The sequence below is a fragment of the Urocitellus parryii genome, chromosome 11 (genome assembly GCF_045843805.1).
Source record: "Urocitellus parryii isolate mUroPar1 chromosome 11, mUroPar1.hap1, whole genome shotgun sequence".
NCBI classification, from domain to species: domain Eukaryota; kingdom Metazoa; phylum Chordata; class Mammalia; order Rodentia; family Sciuridae; genus Urocitellus; species Urocitellus parryii.
The window spans coordinates 121,810,799-121,827,274 of NC_135541.1; the positions used below are offsets into that span (position 1 = coordinate 121,810,799).

The 16,476-nt window shown below is 56.3% G+C and overlaps 1 protein-coding gene and 1 long non-coding RNA gene across 3 annotated transcripts in view; one reads left to right on the forward strand and one right to left on the reverse strand.

The window, feature by feature from the left end:
• The first annotated feature begins 1,158 nt into the window (after positions 1-1,158).
• The window catches only part of Kcnn3 (potassium calcium-activated channel subfamily N member 3), a 153,266-nt gene continuing 137,948 nt past the window's right edge, over positions 1,159-16,476 (forward strand). The window contains exon 1 of one of the 2 annotated variants that reach the window (XM_026404893.2): positions 1,159-2,407. In XM_026404893.2, coding sequence (XP_026260678.1) covers positions 1,487-2,407 — 921 coding nt within the window. In that variant the 5' untranslated portion in view covers positions 1,159-1,486. Of the gene's footprint in view, positions 2,408-3,251; positions 3,431-16,476 lie in introns of those variants that run through there. The other variant, XM_077803644.1, reaches the window with a different exon arrangement.
• Positions 6,587-9,723, reverse strand: LOC113194017 (uncharacterized). Its single transcript, XR_003302223.2, has 3 exons — positions 8,357-9,723; positions 7,883-8,074; positions 6,587-7,487 (listed from the first exon to the last, which is right to left on the reverse strand). It is a non-coding gene; the product is annotated as an uncharacterized LOC113194017 (long non-coding RNA).

The window sequence follows — 16,476 nt, forward strand, 5'->3', positions numbered from 1 at the left end:
TGCAGTTTAAAATGGAAATAAATTCAACTCTGGTCCCATCCCTTCCGAACCCCCTGTGCACACAGTGGGAGCTTAATAAATACTTGATGATGATGATTCTGAACCTGGGAAGCTAGCAGCTGTTCCCAGCTCCAACTCTCAGAGACCCATGGGGAAAATCAGGCAGGGGGTGACCACGGGGCGTCTTCAGTCTTTCTGCCAGATCCTCTAGTGACTCCATGCCCAGCTGCTAGGGAAGAGGCTGGAGCCGTTGTGCTGTGCGCCTCACACATCCTGCTTTGGAGAAGCTGGTTCTTCCTGGACCGATTCTCTCTGGCTCGTTCTCATCCATCATGTGAACAATGTTTGTTGAACAACCACTTTGAGAACTGGAGTGTCAGACTGACCCAAGTTCAAAATCCTAGCGTCTTTAATTACAAGCTGAATGACATCTGGCAAGTTTCTTAATTTGTGCTTGAATGTTCTCCACCCTTTCTTTCTCCCAACGGTTTCCATTTGTAAAGGGAGAATGATGACATCATTTTCATGGGGTTGATGTAGGGGTTGGAAATGACAGAGAGGGGGTGCACATACGTTCCCGGAGCTCCATCAGTGGTAGGTGAGTTTATCCACAGTAAGAGGGAGTGAATTCCCTCTGCTTCTGTGACCTTGACGTGGCTACTCAACAGCTTCGAGCATCAGTTTTCTCCTGGGTAAAAGGGGACATAATGCCCGCCTCCTTGGGTGTGGGGAGGATGTACCTGGAATAAGATGTTCGAAACAATCTGTGCCTTAATAAGTGTTTGTCTTCCTGAGCTTCTTGCCCCTCATCATGGTGACAGTGCCCCTCCTGAGGAGTCCCTCTGTCCCTCCTTCCCACTGTCCCCGCGGGAGCTGAACAACCCTGGTCACCGTGGGTTTGCGGGCTTCGGCCATACCTGTCACTGGAAAGAGGGCGGCAGCGGCTCTGCTCCAGGGTCGTGGAGCAAAAACTACAGTTCCCAGCCCTCGCTGCGCTGCGGCCCGGCCGGGAGCCTGGGACTGCAGGCCCCTCCTTCGGGGCGGAGCCTGGGAGGGGGGCGGAGTTAGGAGGCGGTTGGAGAGTTGAGCCGAGCCAATGAGACCAGCTGCTAATAAGTGGGCTTGGCTTCCAGTATAACAGTGGCAGGAGGAGGAAAGCGAAGCTATCGAGCCAGCGAGGAGTGCAGCTCAGCCTGGCCTCACGCGCTCCTAGAGGACCACCTCCTGAGCTAGAGTTCTTTGCCCGCTCCTTCCTTCTCCAGGCTCCCCTGCTGCCCTTCCTCACTGCCCAATACAATGCATTCTTGAGAGGCAGCGTCTGGACTCCAGGCAGCCCCAGAGAACCGAAGCAAGCCAAAGAGAGGACTGGAGCCAAGACACTCTGGTGGGGGAGCTTGGATGCCTGGCTTTCTTTGAGGACATCTTTGGAGCGAGGGTGGCTTTGGGGTGGGGGGTTGTGCTGCAGGGAATCCAGCCAGGCCCCAAGATGGACACTTCTGGGCACTTCCATGACTCGGGGGTGGGGGACCTGGATGAAGACCCCAAGTGCCCCTGTCCATCCTCTGGGGATGAGCAGCAGCAGCAGCAGCAGCAGCAACAGCAGCAGCCACCGCCGCCAGCGCCCCCAACAGCCCCCCAGCAGCCCCCAGGACCCTCGTTGCAGCCTCAGCCTCAGCCTCCGCAGATTCAGCAGCAGCAGCAGCAGCAGCAGCAGCCACCGCATCCCCTGTCTCAGCTCGCCCAACTCCAGAGCCAGCTTGTCCACCCTGGCCTGCTGCACTCCCCTCCCACTGCTTTCAGGGCCCCCCCTTCGTCCAACTCCACGGCCATCCTCCACCCTTCCTCCAGGCAAGGCAGCCAGCTCAATCTCAATGACCACTTGCTTGGCCACTCTCCAAGTTCCACAGCCACAAGTGGGCCTGGAGGAGGTAGCCGGCACCGGCAGGCCAGCCCCCTGGTCCACCGGCGGGACAGCAACCCCTTCACAGAGATCGCCATGAGCTCCTGCAAGTACAGCGGTGGGGTCATGAAGCCCCTCAGCCGCCTCAGCGCCTCCCGGAGGAACCTCATTGAGGCCGAGCCTGAGGGCCAACCCCTCCAGCTTTTCAGCCCCAGCAACCCCCCGGAGATCGTCATCTCCTCCCGGGAGGACAATCATGCCCACCAGACCCTGCTCCATCACCCCAACGCTACCCACAACCACCAGCATGCCGGCACCACTGCCAGCGGCACCACCTTCCCCAAAGCCAACAAGCGGAAAAACCAAAACATTGGCTATAAGCTGGGACACAGGAGGGCCCTGTTTGAAAAGAGAAAGCGACTGAGTGACTATGCTCTGATTTTTGGGATGTTTGGAATTGTTGTTATGGTGATAGAGACCGAGCTGTCTTGGGGTTTGTACTCAAAGGTAGGGGCTGTGGTTTCTCTTTATACCTTGAACAAAAGGAATATGTAGGTAGTGAGAGAGAGAGAGAGAGAGAGAGAGAGAGAGAGAGAGAGAGAGAATGAGAGAGAGAGAGGTGGTGGTGGGAGAGGCATTAGCTCAGTTATATGGAACACTCTAACTTCCCATGGTTTTCCTTCTTGATCCCGGGAGAATTCATTCCTCACTTCCTTTTGGGGGGGGACATCCCCATACACTGTGTCTAATTTGCAGACTCCGTGTTAGGGAGGATTAAAGAATCCCTTCTGAGAAATCGTTTTTCCTCCTGGCTCACTTGTACTAAAGCATAACCCAGCAGCTTAACGCACCAATTAATTACACTCTGCCTTGATGTGTTTGCCAGTTCCTGCGACTTCCCCTCCTCTCCTCCCCTCCCTGCTCCACTCCATTTTCCCCAGGATAAAAAAGAAATAAATGTCTGGGTGGGGGTGGGGGATTCTGTACCCACTGCCCAAGTCCCTTCTATTCTCCTTCTCTTCCCAAGTTTCTATTTCCCTCCTCTTCCCCCAAGAGGCTTGGGGCAAAATAGGAAAGCACCGGGTGACCTGAGTCTCCCCAGGGCATCGGGGTAAAAATACAGGCGGAGGAAACCAGCAGTCTCTTCCCTCAGGAAAGAGGACTCAGGATAAACCTGCTGCTGCCTCATAAACAGCCCTTGATAAAAATGGCTACAGGTGTTACCCAAGCAGAGCAGATGGGCACCGCCTTGGCTTCAGCCTGGGGGGACCGCCTCTCCTTGGGATGGGATGACAGGCTTCCCCCAGCGGTCCCCGCCAGCCAGCGCCCCCAGCTCAGCCGCGGTTCTCCCCTCCCACCCCAACTCCTTCTCCTCGGGATAAATAAAGATGAGGGCATGTGTGAGTGCGCCCGGGTGGAGACGGCAGGCACTGGCTTCGGGGGGTGCCGGCCCCACCGCTGCAGCCTCTCGGTGGAGCCCCAGGACGGAGGAAGGGGCTTCCCTTGCAGGGGGAGTGGAGATGGAGGAAGGTGGGTTCCCGCTGATGCTCTACTTGCCAGGGAGCCCTTCTGCCGTGGGCTGGAAGGCTCAGAGACCTGGGGAACCCCTGGACAAGTGTCTTTCTTCCCACGGTACCCCTCAGCCCCAATCTGTTGGGGTGTGTGTGTGTGCGCGTGTGCGTGTGTGTGAGAGACAGATACTTGTGCCTATGCCTGCTTGTCGCTTGGATTTCTCTATTTATTGTCATTTGGGGCAGGGGGTGGCTGGGCTGGCTGGCGGGTAGCTGGGAGGGGCTCAGCTGTTGGAGGATTCAAATAGAGCTGGTTTCAGGCCGGGCACAGCTGCTGCGAGACTGTCACATTCCTTGTTGAAATCCAGCCGCAAAAACCTGGGAGGTGCTGATCGGATTTCCCCCATTCCCAGCATGTCACTTTAACCGGGGGTGGGCGGGCTAGCCCACTCTGGAATCCGGTGGGGCAGACCTGTCAGGCAACCTGAATATTCAGAGGGTCGACTCCCAGGCAGAGAGAGGGTCTTCCCGGACCCACCTGCCCTGTGGGGGCAGCCCCAGCCGAGGGCAGCCCTGGGAAGCTGCTCAGTCTAAATAGCTCCTGCCCCTCGGTGAGCAGAGAAGCAAGTGGGGTTTCCCCTGGAAACGCAGCTCACTTAGTCATTCCTTGAAACAAGCCTCTGAGTCTGCGGGTCCCTCTGCTCACTGCTTTCTCAGAGTCACCTCTCCTGCTGGGCGCTCTGCTTCCGGAGACAGGGCTGGCAGCCACCTGGGGGGGTCAGCAACCGATAAAGGCCCAAGGGCAGAGGCCGAGGGGAAGAGGCCACACCAGGTGACCCGTGTGGTTCGAGCTCTTAAGGAAATGGCTTTTCCCAAAGACAGTGGCCATGCTCAGGGAAGGGGGTTTCTCCAGAGCCGGGCAGGCAGGCTGTGGGTGACCGAGGGTGAAGTGACCTGCGGTGCTTGGCTTCTTCTGTTCCTAAGTCACTGACCCTCTGACTGGTGGTGGCACAGAGAGGGCAACGGTACAGAGGGTCCTGCTTGCCTCCGCTGGTGAGGCGGCTACTTCTTGTGCACCCTTGGGCTGGAATTGGGGCAGGCAGGGCTCCTTTAACCTGCTTACCCTCTGTCCTTCCATCTGGATCCCCATGTTTTGAGTCACCTATGGGACAACTATTTTCTGGGCGTCTTGTATGTGCCAGGCCCTGTGGACCCAAGGTGGGGAAAGGGGGGGCGGATATCCCTGTGTTGCCTGGGTGCTGGTGGCATGGTGTCAAAGAATCAGATCAAGGTCGGAGTCCTAGGTCGGCCACTTCCAGGGTGTGATCTTGGATCAGTCACGCGGCCTGGAACCCATTGCCCAGCCGTCAAGAGGGAGACTGAGTCAGAGGAGCGTCAGGCACTCGGTGAGTGCCGGCTCGATCCATGGGGCCTCTTGTGATGATGGTAAGAAGAGAGACAGATTTTAAAAAAATCCATCTCACTCTGGCTCTAGAATCAGTGGGAACCAAGACTTGTTAGTGGAGGGGAGAAGTTATTGGAAGGGGCTGACTGTGGCCAGAGACCACTTCTAACCATGGGTCTGTTTTGGGGGGAGGTGAGCATCTGCCCCCCAGCTTCGTGGAGGAACGGGCTCTGGGACAGGAGTGTTTGTTTGGGTTAGGGTGAAAAATCGCCGTGGGAGAGCTTAGAGTCACTCCAGTAGCCCTGGGGACAGAGGAGTGACACTCCATTTTGCTTCAGAGCTTGTGTGATGCTTGGCTTGGCTGGCCAGTGTGAGGCAGGAGGATGGACAGGGTGACCTGGGCACCCCAGTCAGGTTGGGTGATTTTGCATCTCTGGTGGCGGTTCCCTCTCAAAGGCCTTTAGTGATTGACGAGGGGCCTGTGCCTGGTGCCCAGGTCGCTGGGTTCTGACGTTCCCGGCCTTTCTTTCTGGGTTTGTGGCTTTTCTGCCTGTCTTGGGCTGGTATCTGTTCTGGGGAAGGGATGCGCCACCCAGGCTTGGCCTCTTGAGGAGGAACCCGGCACGTACCCGGAGCGTGTGCAGAGTCGATGCCAAGGGGAGCCAGTGTGAGTGAGGAGGTTGAGAAATCGGGACAGAATGATCCCCGGCTCCCACCCTCACAGGCCGTAGGCGATGACACTGGCAGGCGGCTCTGCTGAGCGCTGGGGTTTCCGCCTGGAGCAGGGAGGCAGGGCGCAGGTACCAGGCGGCTGCTCTTTCTGAGAGACGCCGAGATGGTCCTGATAGTCTGAAGGTCCTGGGCGTCCCCTGACCTGAGTGGGGACTCTGCTTTCTTTCTTTCTTTCCTTAAATTAGTGGCTTTCCTCTCTGCAGCTTAGGGCCAGATCCTGTTGAGAAATCAGGGTCAGAGCAAAGAGGATTTGGGGTCCTTCTTATTGTTCTTTATTTATTTTCTTCTAGAGCTGGTTTTCCTCCCGGGGTCCAGAGTTAGAGAGGGGGCCGGCTGCCTTCCCCCTCCTCCTTGGGTTGTGGACCCCCCACCCCCTCCCCAGCTTGACGGTGGTGGGGCTGTGGCCTCTCTCCAGGGAGCCGGTCGCCAGGGCTGTGGGGTGGTCTCGTGGGAGGCTGGGACACTCTGGCGCAGCAGGGAGCACTTCTCACTAATCCTGTACCACCTCAAACACTTCCCCACCCTCGACTTCAAGATGCATCTGAGTTTCCCGTCTCAGGCAGAGCCGTCCTCTGCCACCCCCTGCCCTCCTGCCTAGGCCACCAGCGTCCTGCCCGCCCCTCCTCCTGCCTCTGGCTCCTCCCTGCACCTTTGCTGGGTCCGTTGCCCAGGTAACTCAGCTGCACTCAGAGGCGTCCGCGGGAAGGCGCTGGCTGGCGCCCTGTCTCCTCCCATGAGGAGCTGCTTTCTCACCTCTGACCTTGGCGGCCACCCTCCTCATGCCCAGAGCCGTCAACTCCTGGCCATTCACTCTTCAGAGAGAGTGGTGCCCCTTAGGCCAGGGCCGTCTTGCTGCCTGTCTTTTTGCTGAATGCCCGGAGGTCAGGGAGTCCACCCCTAGCCTCCAGTTGCCATGGTCAATGGTACCCCGTTCTTTTTACTTTTTGGTGCTGGGGATCGACCCGGGGCCTTCTGCAGGCTACACAGACACTTTCCCATTGAGCCGCTTCCCCAGCCCCAGTAGCGTCTCAGTCTCAGTCCCGGGCTCTGCCCTGCCCTGCCCTGCCCTGCCCTGTCCTGTCTCCAAAAAGGCGGTGCAGAAGCAGGTGCTGGGGGTGAATGACTGTTCCTGCGAGGCCCAGGTGCCCTTGGGGGTGGGCAGGTGGCTGTCAGAGCAGGTTCTCGGGTGTTTGAGAGGACCCCTTGGGGCACGGGGTCCAGGGTCCAGGCATGCTGGGGAGTGGGAATAGGACAGGTTCCTTTCCCAGACCCTCCCTGGGGATGACCTGGAGACTTCCAGAAGGCAGAAGACTGTGAAGGCTTTGACCACAGGCAGTCGCCTGAGAGCCAGCTGCCAAGGGACTCCAGGGCCACATTTGATTGTCACAGGTCACACTGAGTGTGTTGTCCCCGAGGAGGGCCAACGACTTCTGGCAGTGTGAAAACAGGCTCTCACCCCCCAGGATGGTGACCAACTTATTTATAATCTTTGTGGACAGTCAGCCAATGAGTCCAACGTTTGTGACCCGCAGGGGGACAGCTAACTTTTTAGCTGTGCCTTCCTCTGCCTGTCACCACACTATTTATAACTGTCCTGGGGAAGGCTTGACAGTCCCTCCGGGCTTCCCCTCCCCGCAGGCGGCATCATCTGGGTGGACGGGCACTGGCCTGGCGGTTGGGCGTTCGTCCCCTGAACAGGCTCATTAGAAAGCTATTTGACGCCTCCTGTTTCCCTGAGTCAGCTTTCAGGAAGGGGGTGCCCTGTCTATCCCCGAGGAGCTGCTGCGAGGCCATTAAGATCCGCTTTAAAAAGTGTTAGGCAAAGAAGAACAAAATAAGACCAAGATGCAAGTGAGCGGTGCAGCGAACCCGAGTCCTGATGGAAATGTCCAGTCCCAACCGGGAGCTGGGGTTCTGCGGCCTCATCTGTGAAGCCTGTCTGGGGGGGAAAATGAGAAAGTGTGGGGGGGGTGGGGGTGGGGGGTGGCTGTGTGCCGATGACATGCCACTTGTCCCTGGCTCCGTGACAGGAAGACCAGGGTTCTCACTGGGAACTGTTTTTCTTCTCTTGCTTTCAGAAATCCCTGAGGGGGGAAAGGAGAGTCCCCTCGTCCTCTTGGACTAACGAGGGTGGGGATGCTAGGACTGCTGTTCTCAGGAGCTGCGGGGAGGAAGGTTCTCGGGCCTTTTCTCCTGGTGACGAGAGTCCAGAGGGGGCTGGTGGGTTTTTAGGGCTCCTTCCCCCCGCCCCTGTCATTCCACCCCCAGGGGCTCAAATGGGACCTGGGAGGCAGGAGGGGAGGCGGGGCTGGGGGCAGGACGGTCCTGCTGTACCTCGAGGCCCAGCCTCCACGGTGCTGGGGTGTTGCCGGGTGACAGGAGAGAGAGGCCAGGACCTCTGTTGAGCAGTGGATGACTGTACATCAGAAGGCCCTGGACGTAGGTGACCCTCAGGCGTCCGTTGCAGACGAGGTCACTGGCTGGGACTCTCTCAAGGTCGTGCCCTTTCGCTTGCCTGCTGTGCTACTGGAGAAAGAGATGATCTTTACTTATGAGGATGATGATGATGATTTTTGGTGGTTCTGGGGGACCCAGGGCCTGGCGTATACCAAGTGCTGTACCCTGGGCTATACCCCCAGCCCAAATTGCTTAGATTCAAATCAAGATCTAAGGGCCTGAGGCCAGAGAGGCAACCTGTTGAGACAGGAGGCTCTCTACCAAGAACGCGCAGGAAGGACTGGACGTGGAGGGGACGTCAGTGTGGCCAACAGAAGGCAGGGGTCTTGGGGGCCGCCAGGGAGGGGGTACCTGCAGCGTAGCCTGAGCTCAGGGTGAGGCCGTGGAGAGGCCCATGGTGGGTCCCCGAGATGTCACACACAGGGTTTGGTGATACTGCCCTCATGGTGATACTGGACGAGCTGTGGGTAGGTGTGGGGATTACAGAGAAAACAGGAGCCTGTCCTTCCAAGACCTGGTGGAGGCTCCTGCCGTGGCCCCATCCCCAGGCCTCAGTGACCGCTTTCACACACAACTCTCGGCTCTGTCCGGCTCCTTCTGCATCCTCTTGCTCCCTCTCTAGTGCTGCCACACGGTCACTTCCCAGGGGCCGTCCACGTGGGCTCAACATCTTACATCCTACAGGTATTTCCATGCCTGTGTCCCTCAGGGTCCCCACGATGGCCTCGGGAGTCACCACAACCAATTGAATTGCACAGATGAAGAAACAGAGCTGCAGGTTTCTGGGGCTTGGTCCAGGTGGTCACAGGACCGAGTGGCTGAAGGCCAGGTGCAGGACAAATGGCTCTGGAATGAGGCTCAGGTCTCCAGTGCGTGGCCAGCCGCCACCACAAACCTCTGCTGGGAACTGGAGAGGAGACTGCTAGGGCTCTCTCAGCTCCTGGTTCTAGAATTTTCTTCTTTACCCTGGAATCCCCTTTCCCTTTCTGACTGGGCCTCATGTCAGCTGCAGTCAGTGCTGAAGAAGGGCTGCCTCTGCTCCGGGGGGCCCTGGGGAGGGCTCCCACATCCTACTTCCAGTCCCTCCCTGAGTCTGGCCTTCCATTTCTTTAGTTTAAACATAAGAGCGGACCCCCGTTCCCTTCTCTGGGATTTTGTCATCTGAGTCCAGGTCACAAATGCCCATGGCAGGGCATGAGCAGTGATGGACTGAACGTTGAGGGAACTGTCAGGAGCTCAGGGTTCAGGGCCTGGGATCTGGGTTCAAATCCTGCCTCGGTGGTGTACAGTGGTGGGCTCTTGGGAAGTCTACTGGACCTGGATCCTGTTTCTTCAGATGGTCAAGGTGAACCCCAACCCCGATGTGTAGGAAAACGCCCAGCACAGAGCAGGGTACCCAGCGAGCCCCAGTGTCTGCCAGACGTTGCTTGTGTTAGTCATTAGAAGGTGCCGCCTGGAGGGTCACACTGGAGAGACAGGACTGTGGGTGTCACCTGTGCGTGTCCGCAGGTTGCTGTCAAGGAGGTGTGTCAGGGCCAGGAGGAAGGGGCTCTGGAAGAGGAGGGACAGGCCCTGAGTCCCATCACGTCCTTCCTTCTGGTGGCGTGTTCCCCGGGCGTGTTTCTGGATGGTCTCGGGGAGAGGGGAGTGGATCCTTTCTGGAAGGTGGGGCTGGACCTCTGACACCTTCTTGTCCCGCGGGGCCAGTTCCTCTCCGCCCCGAGCTGGCCGTCTGTGGCCTGGGCCTAGCTGATGGGACGGGGACATTCACCCTGGACAGGTGGAGAGAGAACAAAAATAAACCCATGGGGCCGGGCCAGAGGTTGAGAGGCCTAGAGGAAGGACAGGGGGACACGGGGACACAGGATGACCAGGCAGAAAGAGGCCGGGGGCAGGGCTCCAGGGAGAGGGCTGACAGGAAGTGCTCTGTGGACTCGGGAGGGTGGTTTCCAGAATCCCAAGGGCGCTTTCTGCCTCGAATACCTGCTTACAACACCAGGCTGTGGCCATTGGTGACTTTCCCCGGCCGGTGCCAAGGGGCACCAAGGGGCACCAAGGGCAGCTGTGCGGGGGAGGGGTGACCCCGACCTGCCTGTGTGGAAGCCCTTCTCCCCCCACCAAGCCTGGCCACAAGGTAACCAGGGTTGTCGTCTGAGCAGAGCCTTGGTGACACTAAATGAACAGCATGCAAATGATGTGTGAAGTAATATGCAAATTGGCATCTGTTATTTCTGAGTCAGCTTCTTGGGCATTTTTCTTAAAGGACAAGAGCGGTGCTTTGTGTCAGATGAACAGGAGGGTGGGCTTCGGGGATCCTCCTTGCAAGGGCCGCGGAGGTTGGTCCACACGGGTGGAGTTTCAGGTGATAGACGGCAAGGCCCAGAAAGGTGGGTGCCTTGCCCAGAGTTGCCCAGCAGATGGGTAGATCAGCTGACCAGATTGAGCCACCTCTCCTGGTGACCTGTAGGTGGCTCTGAACAAAAGGAGGCCCTGTGGGGAGGCAGGAAGAAATGGTACCAGGCGCTAACTCTGGCCCACTCCTTATTGCTGGGTTTCCCGAAGGCCCGAGACTCAACCTCTCTGAGCCTCAGTTTCCCCATTTACAAACGATGAGAATCTTGATCACGGCTGGGTAAGTGGCCCGCGCCATGGCTGGCGCAGTCCAGGCTGCCAGCGAATGGCGGTTCCTCCTCGCGCCTTCGCCTGAGTTGGCACCTGCCTGCAAGCTCAGGTTCCAGCAGCAGGAATTTCTGCCCGGCCTCTCCTTTCGGAGATTCTTGATTTTAACAAATTGGGGCTTGGCCATTTTCTTTCTTTTCTGAATTCCAGTGGGGGAGATGTTGGCTCTCTAAATAGCTCCTGCACGTGAGACAGGGTGGTGGCCCTCTCTCCTGAGGGGAGGCTCAGGGTAGCCCTGTTGCTCCCTCTGGGTGGGACCATGGTATTTGGAGGGGCGTGGAGCCATATGGCATCGGGTGGCATGACCCGGGTGGCATGACTCTGGGAGCATATCTGCTTGGTGTGGGTCATGCCTTCCCTGAACGGCCTCGCTGAGTTTGGCTGGGTAGGCCAGGCCCCTGTGGGTAAGGCGGGGCTCAGACTGTGCTTACAGGGCTCTGAGGCCCAGAGAAGCTGTGTGATTTGTCCAAGGCCACTCAGCATGGCGAGCAGCAAAGGTAGAGCAGGAACCCAAGGATTCTGTGTTTTAGTCCTTGTTTTCTTTCTTCCAACCCCATCCCCTAAGCATCCTTGGTTCCGGGAGTGCACAAGGTCTGTGGACCAGCTACTGAGTCAGCTCCGGGGTCTCTCCTCCACCAGACGGGCTGCTCTGTGTTCCTGTAGAGCGCAAGCTTCAGCACAGCCCGAGCCAGGCCTGGCAACTTGGCTGTGGAGGGTTGGAGAGTGGGCTCTGTTTCCTCCTATTAAGGGTGGAACTGGGGGGTGGCTCAGTGTAGGGTGCTTGCCTCGCATGCTCAGGGCCCTGGGGTTTCATCCCCAGCCCCGGGGAAAACAAAACCAGAAACAAATTTCCTCTCGTCCCTTCTGGTTAATGGTGGCCCTGGCCTCGACTGTCTCTTGGAGAGCTCCGTGGCCTTGGGGATCATTTGAGGTCCTTCCCAGCCCGTGGTTCCAGGCTACTCCTGCTCTGGGCTGGACCTGGCATGTGGTTCTGCTCCCAGGGAAGTAATGGGGCCGGGCCGGGTGGGAGGGCATTTGGGCACAAGGCGCCAGGCTGGGTCCGTGCTGTCTGCCAGGGATCCTGAGATCCCTCAGGAGTGAAGTGAAACTGATGCAAGCTGAGAGCGAGTCTCTGGTGGAGGCTGAGTCATGAGGGGTCTCCTCGCAGGCAGATGGGATCATATATCATGCTCCTGTCCCCGGAGCTCGGGAGAATGCTGCACGCTCCTAAAATGGAAAATGTCCTCCAGAGTGACAAGGGGTCTTTTGTTGTTGTTGTTGTTGAACCCAGGAATGTTTTTTGTTTACCCACTGAGCCATATCCCTAGCCGCCATATATATATATATTTTTTTTTTTTTGGGGGGGGTTGTGTTTAGATGTACATGGCAGTAGGGTGTATTTTGACATATTATACATACGTGGGGTGCAACCAATACAAGTTTAATTCCATTCTTGTGGCTGGACGTGGTGTGGGGTTCCGTGGGCTGTGTATTCATGTATGAGCACAGGAGAGTTCTGCTGATTCTTCCTGCCATCTCTCCTCTTCCCATCCCCCTCCCTTCCTCCCCGCCCCACACCCTCCCTTGTTAGGGGTTAGCATCTACGTATCCGAGAGAACATTTGACCTTTATATTCTATTTTAAGAAAGGGTCTTGCTAAGTTACTGAGGCTGGCTTTGAACTTGGAATCCCCCTGCCTCAGCTTCCTGAGCCGCTGGGATGACAGGTGTGGGCCACCAGGCCTGGTGACCTGGAATCTTATTAAGGACCGAAAAAGAGAAGAGATGGGGAGGAAAAGGAAACACATATTTATTTATTTATTTATTTATTTAATATATATTTCAGTTGTCGAGACACAATGCCTCTATTCATTTACTGTGTATGTGGTGCCGAGGATCGAACGCAGTGCCTCACGCGTGCCCGGCAAGTGCTCTGCCACTGAGCCCCAGCCCCGGCCCCCAGAGCAAGTATTTATTATATGCTTTTATTCAGCTCATCTCATTAAATCCTCCTGACGACACTGTGAGGTGAATATACCCACCCGCATTTGGCCGAGGACAGGCTTGGGGTTGGGAGCGGTTAGGTGACTTGCCCAGTGGCTTCCTCTTGGCTGGGAAGCAGTGGCGTTGGGATTCAAACCCAGGGCCGGGTCCCTGCTGGCTCCAGCCGCAGATGGGCTTGTGCACGGCATCTCCTGGACTGGGCTCTTTTGTCCTCAGAGTTCCCAACCCCTGTCCCCTGCCCTTCCAGCTCCCACCAGAGCTTTGGTGGACGACTTGGGCTCGCGGAAGGGTGCGGGGAGGCGGAGGGGTGCTGTGGATTTAGTGCAGAGGTGTGTTGAGTCTCCAGGAGCCAGGGACAGGGCAGGCCTGGCGGGGGCCCTGGAAGTCTCCGCGGGTGGAAGGGGTCAGCTGAGCCGTCATAAGCAGGCACTTTGGGTTCCCGTCCAGCTCTGGTTTCTGGCTGCGCAGCTTGTGGAGGACGCTGACCTTCGGCTCCGTCTCCAGGTCTGTTCCTCTCTCCCCCAGGACTAGGGTTGAGCCCAGGGTGCTCTACCGCTGTGCTACAGCCCCGCCCTTCTTATTTTTTATTTTGAGAAGTGTCTTATGAAGTTGCCCAGGCTGGCCTTAAACTTGCTGTCCTCCTGCCTCAGCCTCCCGTGCTGTGTTGAATCACAGGCGGGCGCCACGGCAGCTTTGACCTGGGTGGATCCGAGTCTCCGTCCTGGCTCTGTCACTTCCTGACTGTGGGGCTGCGGGAATTGCTTCCATGCTCTGATTCTCAGTGTCCTGGTGGAGGTTGCAGGGGGTTGTCATTGTAACCCGGGTGCTGGGGCTGCTGCGAGGAGTCAGTGACATGCTGCTGTCCGAACACCTGTGATGGGGGTTTGGCCTGTGTGAGGTCAGCAAAGGTCAGCGGAGCTCGTGGGTGGAGAGAACCGCCGGGCACGGCCCAGCACACTGGTCCCTGGCCTCTGTTCTGCCATCTGGAGAATGGGAGCGATGGGCGGGAGGAGCAGGAGCTTCCGCTGGCCGTCTTTGGAAGGGCGGTGGGGGTCCCCCGGAATCGGCAGCTGCGGCGTTCCTGGCCTAGGGGTCTGTTGGATGGTGGGCTGGGAGGTCTGTCTTCCGTCCCCAGGTGAAAACCTGTGAAGGCATCGTGGTAAGTGGATTTCCTGGCTCTCAGGGGACAGCTGAGAGACAGGCCTTCTGGCCAGCCGCCCTCCCCGACGCCTCCTGCCCGCGGGCCAGCCCTTGGCACGAGGCCCGCTGGTCTCCTGAACGCTCCTCGCAGCAGGGATTTAATTACTCTAATGGAAGGAGCCGTGGCTCGGGGCCTTCTGGCAGAGGGGAAGCAGATTTGTCTTCTCACGGGGAGAATAAAAACCGCTGGAAAGGAACGGAAATGTGCCTTCCCCTGACTTTTCTGGGACTTTTCTGGGGTGGGCTGAGAGGAGCAGGGCAGCAGGGGACACAGTGTTCAACCAGAGGCCCTTGGCACCTCCACGGGCCTTCCCCGGATGGCTTGGCCAGACGGCCTCTGTTTCCCCAACGACCCTGGCCGACAGATCCGTAGCCACATGTTGACCACCTACTATGCGCTAGGCACTGCCCTTGAAAAACTTTCAGCTGAACAGCAAGTCCAGGCATAAAGACAGATGGTTTTATCCATGCAACAAATAGCTATTGAGCACTTATGGTGTGCGGGCATTATGTTCTAGGTGCTGTGGATACTAGGGAAAAAAGCACACCAGGCAAAACTCCTTGCCCCCAGGGAACCTACTGCAGGAAATGACATCCGTGAATTTCATATGTTACGTTAGAAGTGCTATGATGGACAATAAAGCAGCAATGAGAGGCATTCGATTTGGAGGGGAGGGGCTGGGGATGTGGCGCAAGCTGTAACGTGCTCGCCTGGCATGCACGGGGCGCTGGGTTCGATCCTCAGCACCACATAAAATAAAATAAAGGTGTTCACCGAAAACTGAAAAATAAATATTAAAAAAATTTTTTTGAGGGGAGAGTGGGCGTTTTATTTATTTATTTATTTTGGTACCAGGGATTGAACCTAGGGGTGCTTAACCACTGAGCCACAGCCCCAGCCCTTTTAATATTTTATTTTGAGACAGGGTCTTGCTGAGTTGCTTAGGGCCTCAATATGTTGCTGAGGCTGGCTTTGAACTTGAAATCCTTCTGCCTCAGCTCAGCCTCCTGAGCTGCTGGGGGTTACAGGTGTGTGCCACCACGCCTGACCTGATTATTTTATTTGATGATGATTATTTTGTTTTGTAGCATTGGGGATTGTGCCTATAACTGAGCTACATCCCCAGTCCTATCTATCTCTATCTATCTATCTATCTATCTATTTAATTTTTTAGTTGTTGATGGACTTTATTTTACATGTGGTGCTGAGAATCGAACCCGGTGCCTTACACATGCCAGGCAAGTGCTCTACGACTGAGCCACAAGCCCAGCCTGAGTCCTTTATATTTTTTATTTTGAGGCAGGTACTTGTAAATAGCGGAGGCTGGCGTTGAACTTGTGATCTTCCTGCCTCAGCCTCCCGGGTCGTCAGGATTGTAGGCGTGTGCCACAGTGCACTGAGAATGCTCAGGGGAGGCCTTCCTGAGAATGTGACGTTGGTGAAAGATCTAAGGGTGATTTCCTCTTTGAGGAACAAGGAAATAGGAACAGGAAGGTCCTGGGTCAGCTGTGGTCAGGACAGCCCTGTCCAAAAGAAACAGAATGCGAACTGCTCTGTCATTTAGGTTTCCTAGTAGCCATATTTTAAGAAGAGAAATGTGAAATTAATGTTAATATATTTCATTTAACCTGATATAACCAAAATAGTATGATTTCAATGTGTAATTAATGTAAAATATTATTAATGAAATATTTTACACTCTATTTTTTATACTAAGTCTTTGAGGTTGGGTGGGTATCATGTTTGCAGCCTGTGTCAATCAATCAGACACTAAACGTTCATTGGAAATACCTGATTTGTATTTAGAATTCATGAAGCTGTAGTGAAATAAACACCCAAGTTGTCAAAAACATACTCCAGAGTTTTCCAGTAAATGAATGTTGCATTTGTTTTTTAATTAAAATTTGACAACGAAATGCATGAAAGGCCAGGCGCAGTGGCCCATGCCCAAATTCCCAGTGGCTCAGGAGGCTGAGGCAGGAGGATCTCGAGTTCAAAGCCAGCCTCAGCAACTTAGTGAGGCCCTAAGCAACTCAGCGAGACCTCATCTCTAATAAAATATGAAAAAGGGCCAGGGATGTGGCTCAGAGGTCAAGCGCCCCTGGGTTCAATCCCCGGTATCGCCCCTCAAAAAAAAAAAAGAAAGAAAGAAAGAAAAAAAAAAGATGCATGTAAAACCCGGTTGCATGGCCACGTTGCAGGGCTCGGTGGACCATGTGGCCGAGTCTGTGTACCAGACAGTTCTCAGGCAGCAGGGTGGCCCGAGAGGCTGACTTGGTGAGTGACGGGTGATGACAGGAGAGGAAGCCGCAGACTCTGCAGGGCTCTGTGGACGTTATGACCAATTCCGCTCTCCTCCCGGTCAGGTGGGAGCAGGTGGAGGGTTGTGAGTAGAGAGGTGAGGAACCCACAGGGAGGCCAGGTCAGGGGACCCTGCGAGAAGTCGTGGTGACGGCCCCGTGGAGGGTGGTGGTGCCTGGGATGTGGTGGTGGAAGTGAGGTGGTAAATGCTTGCGTCTTCTGAATATCCGGAAAGACGAGTTTTCTGGTGAACTGGATGCATGGGGGAGGGGGAGGGGGAGGGGGTG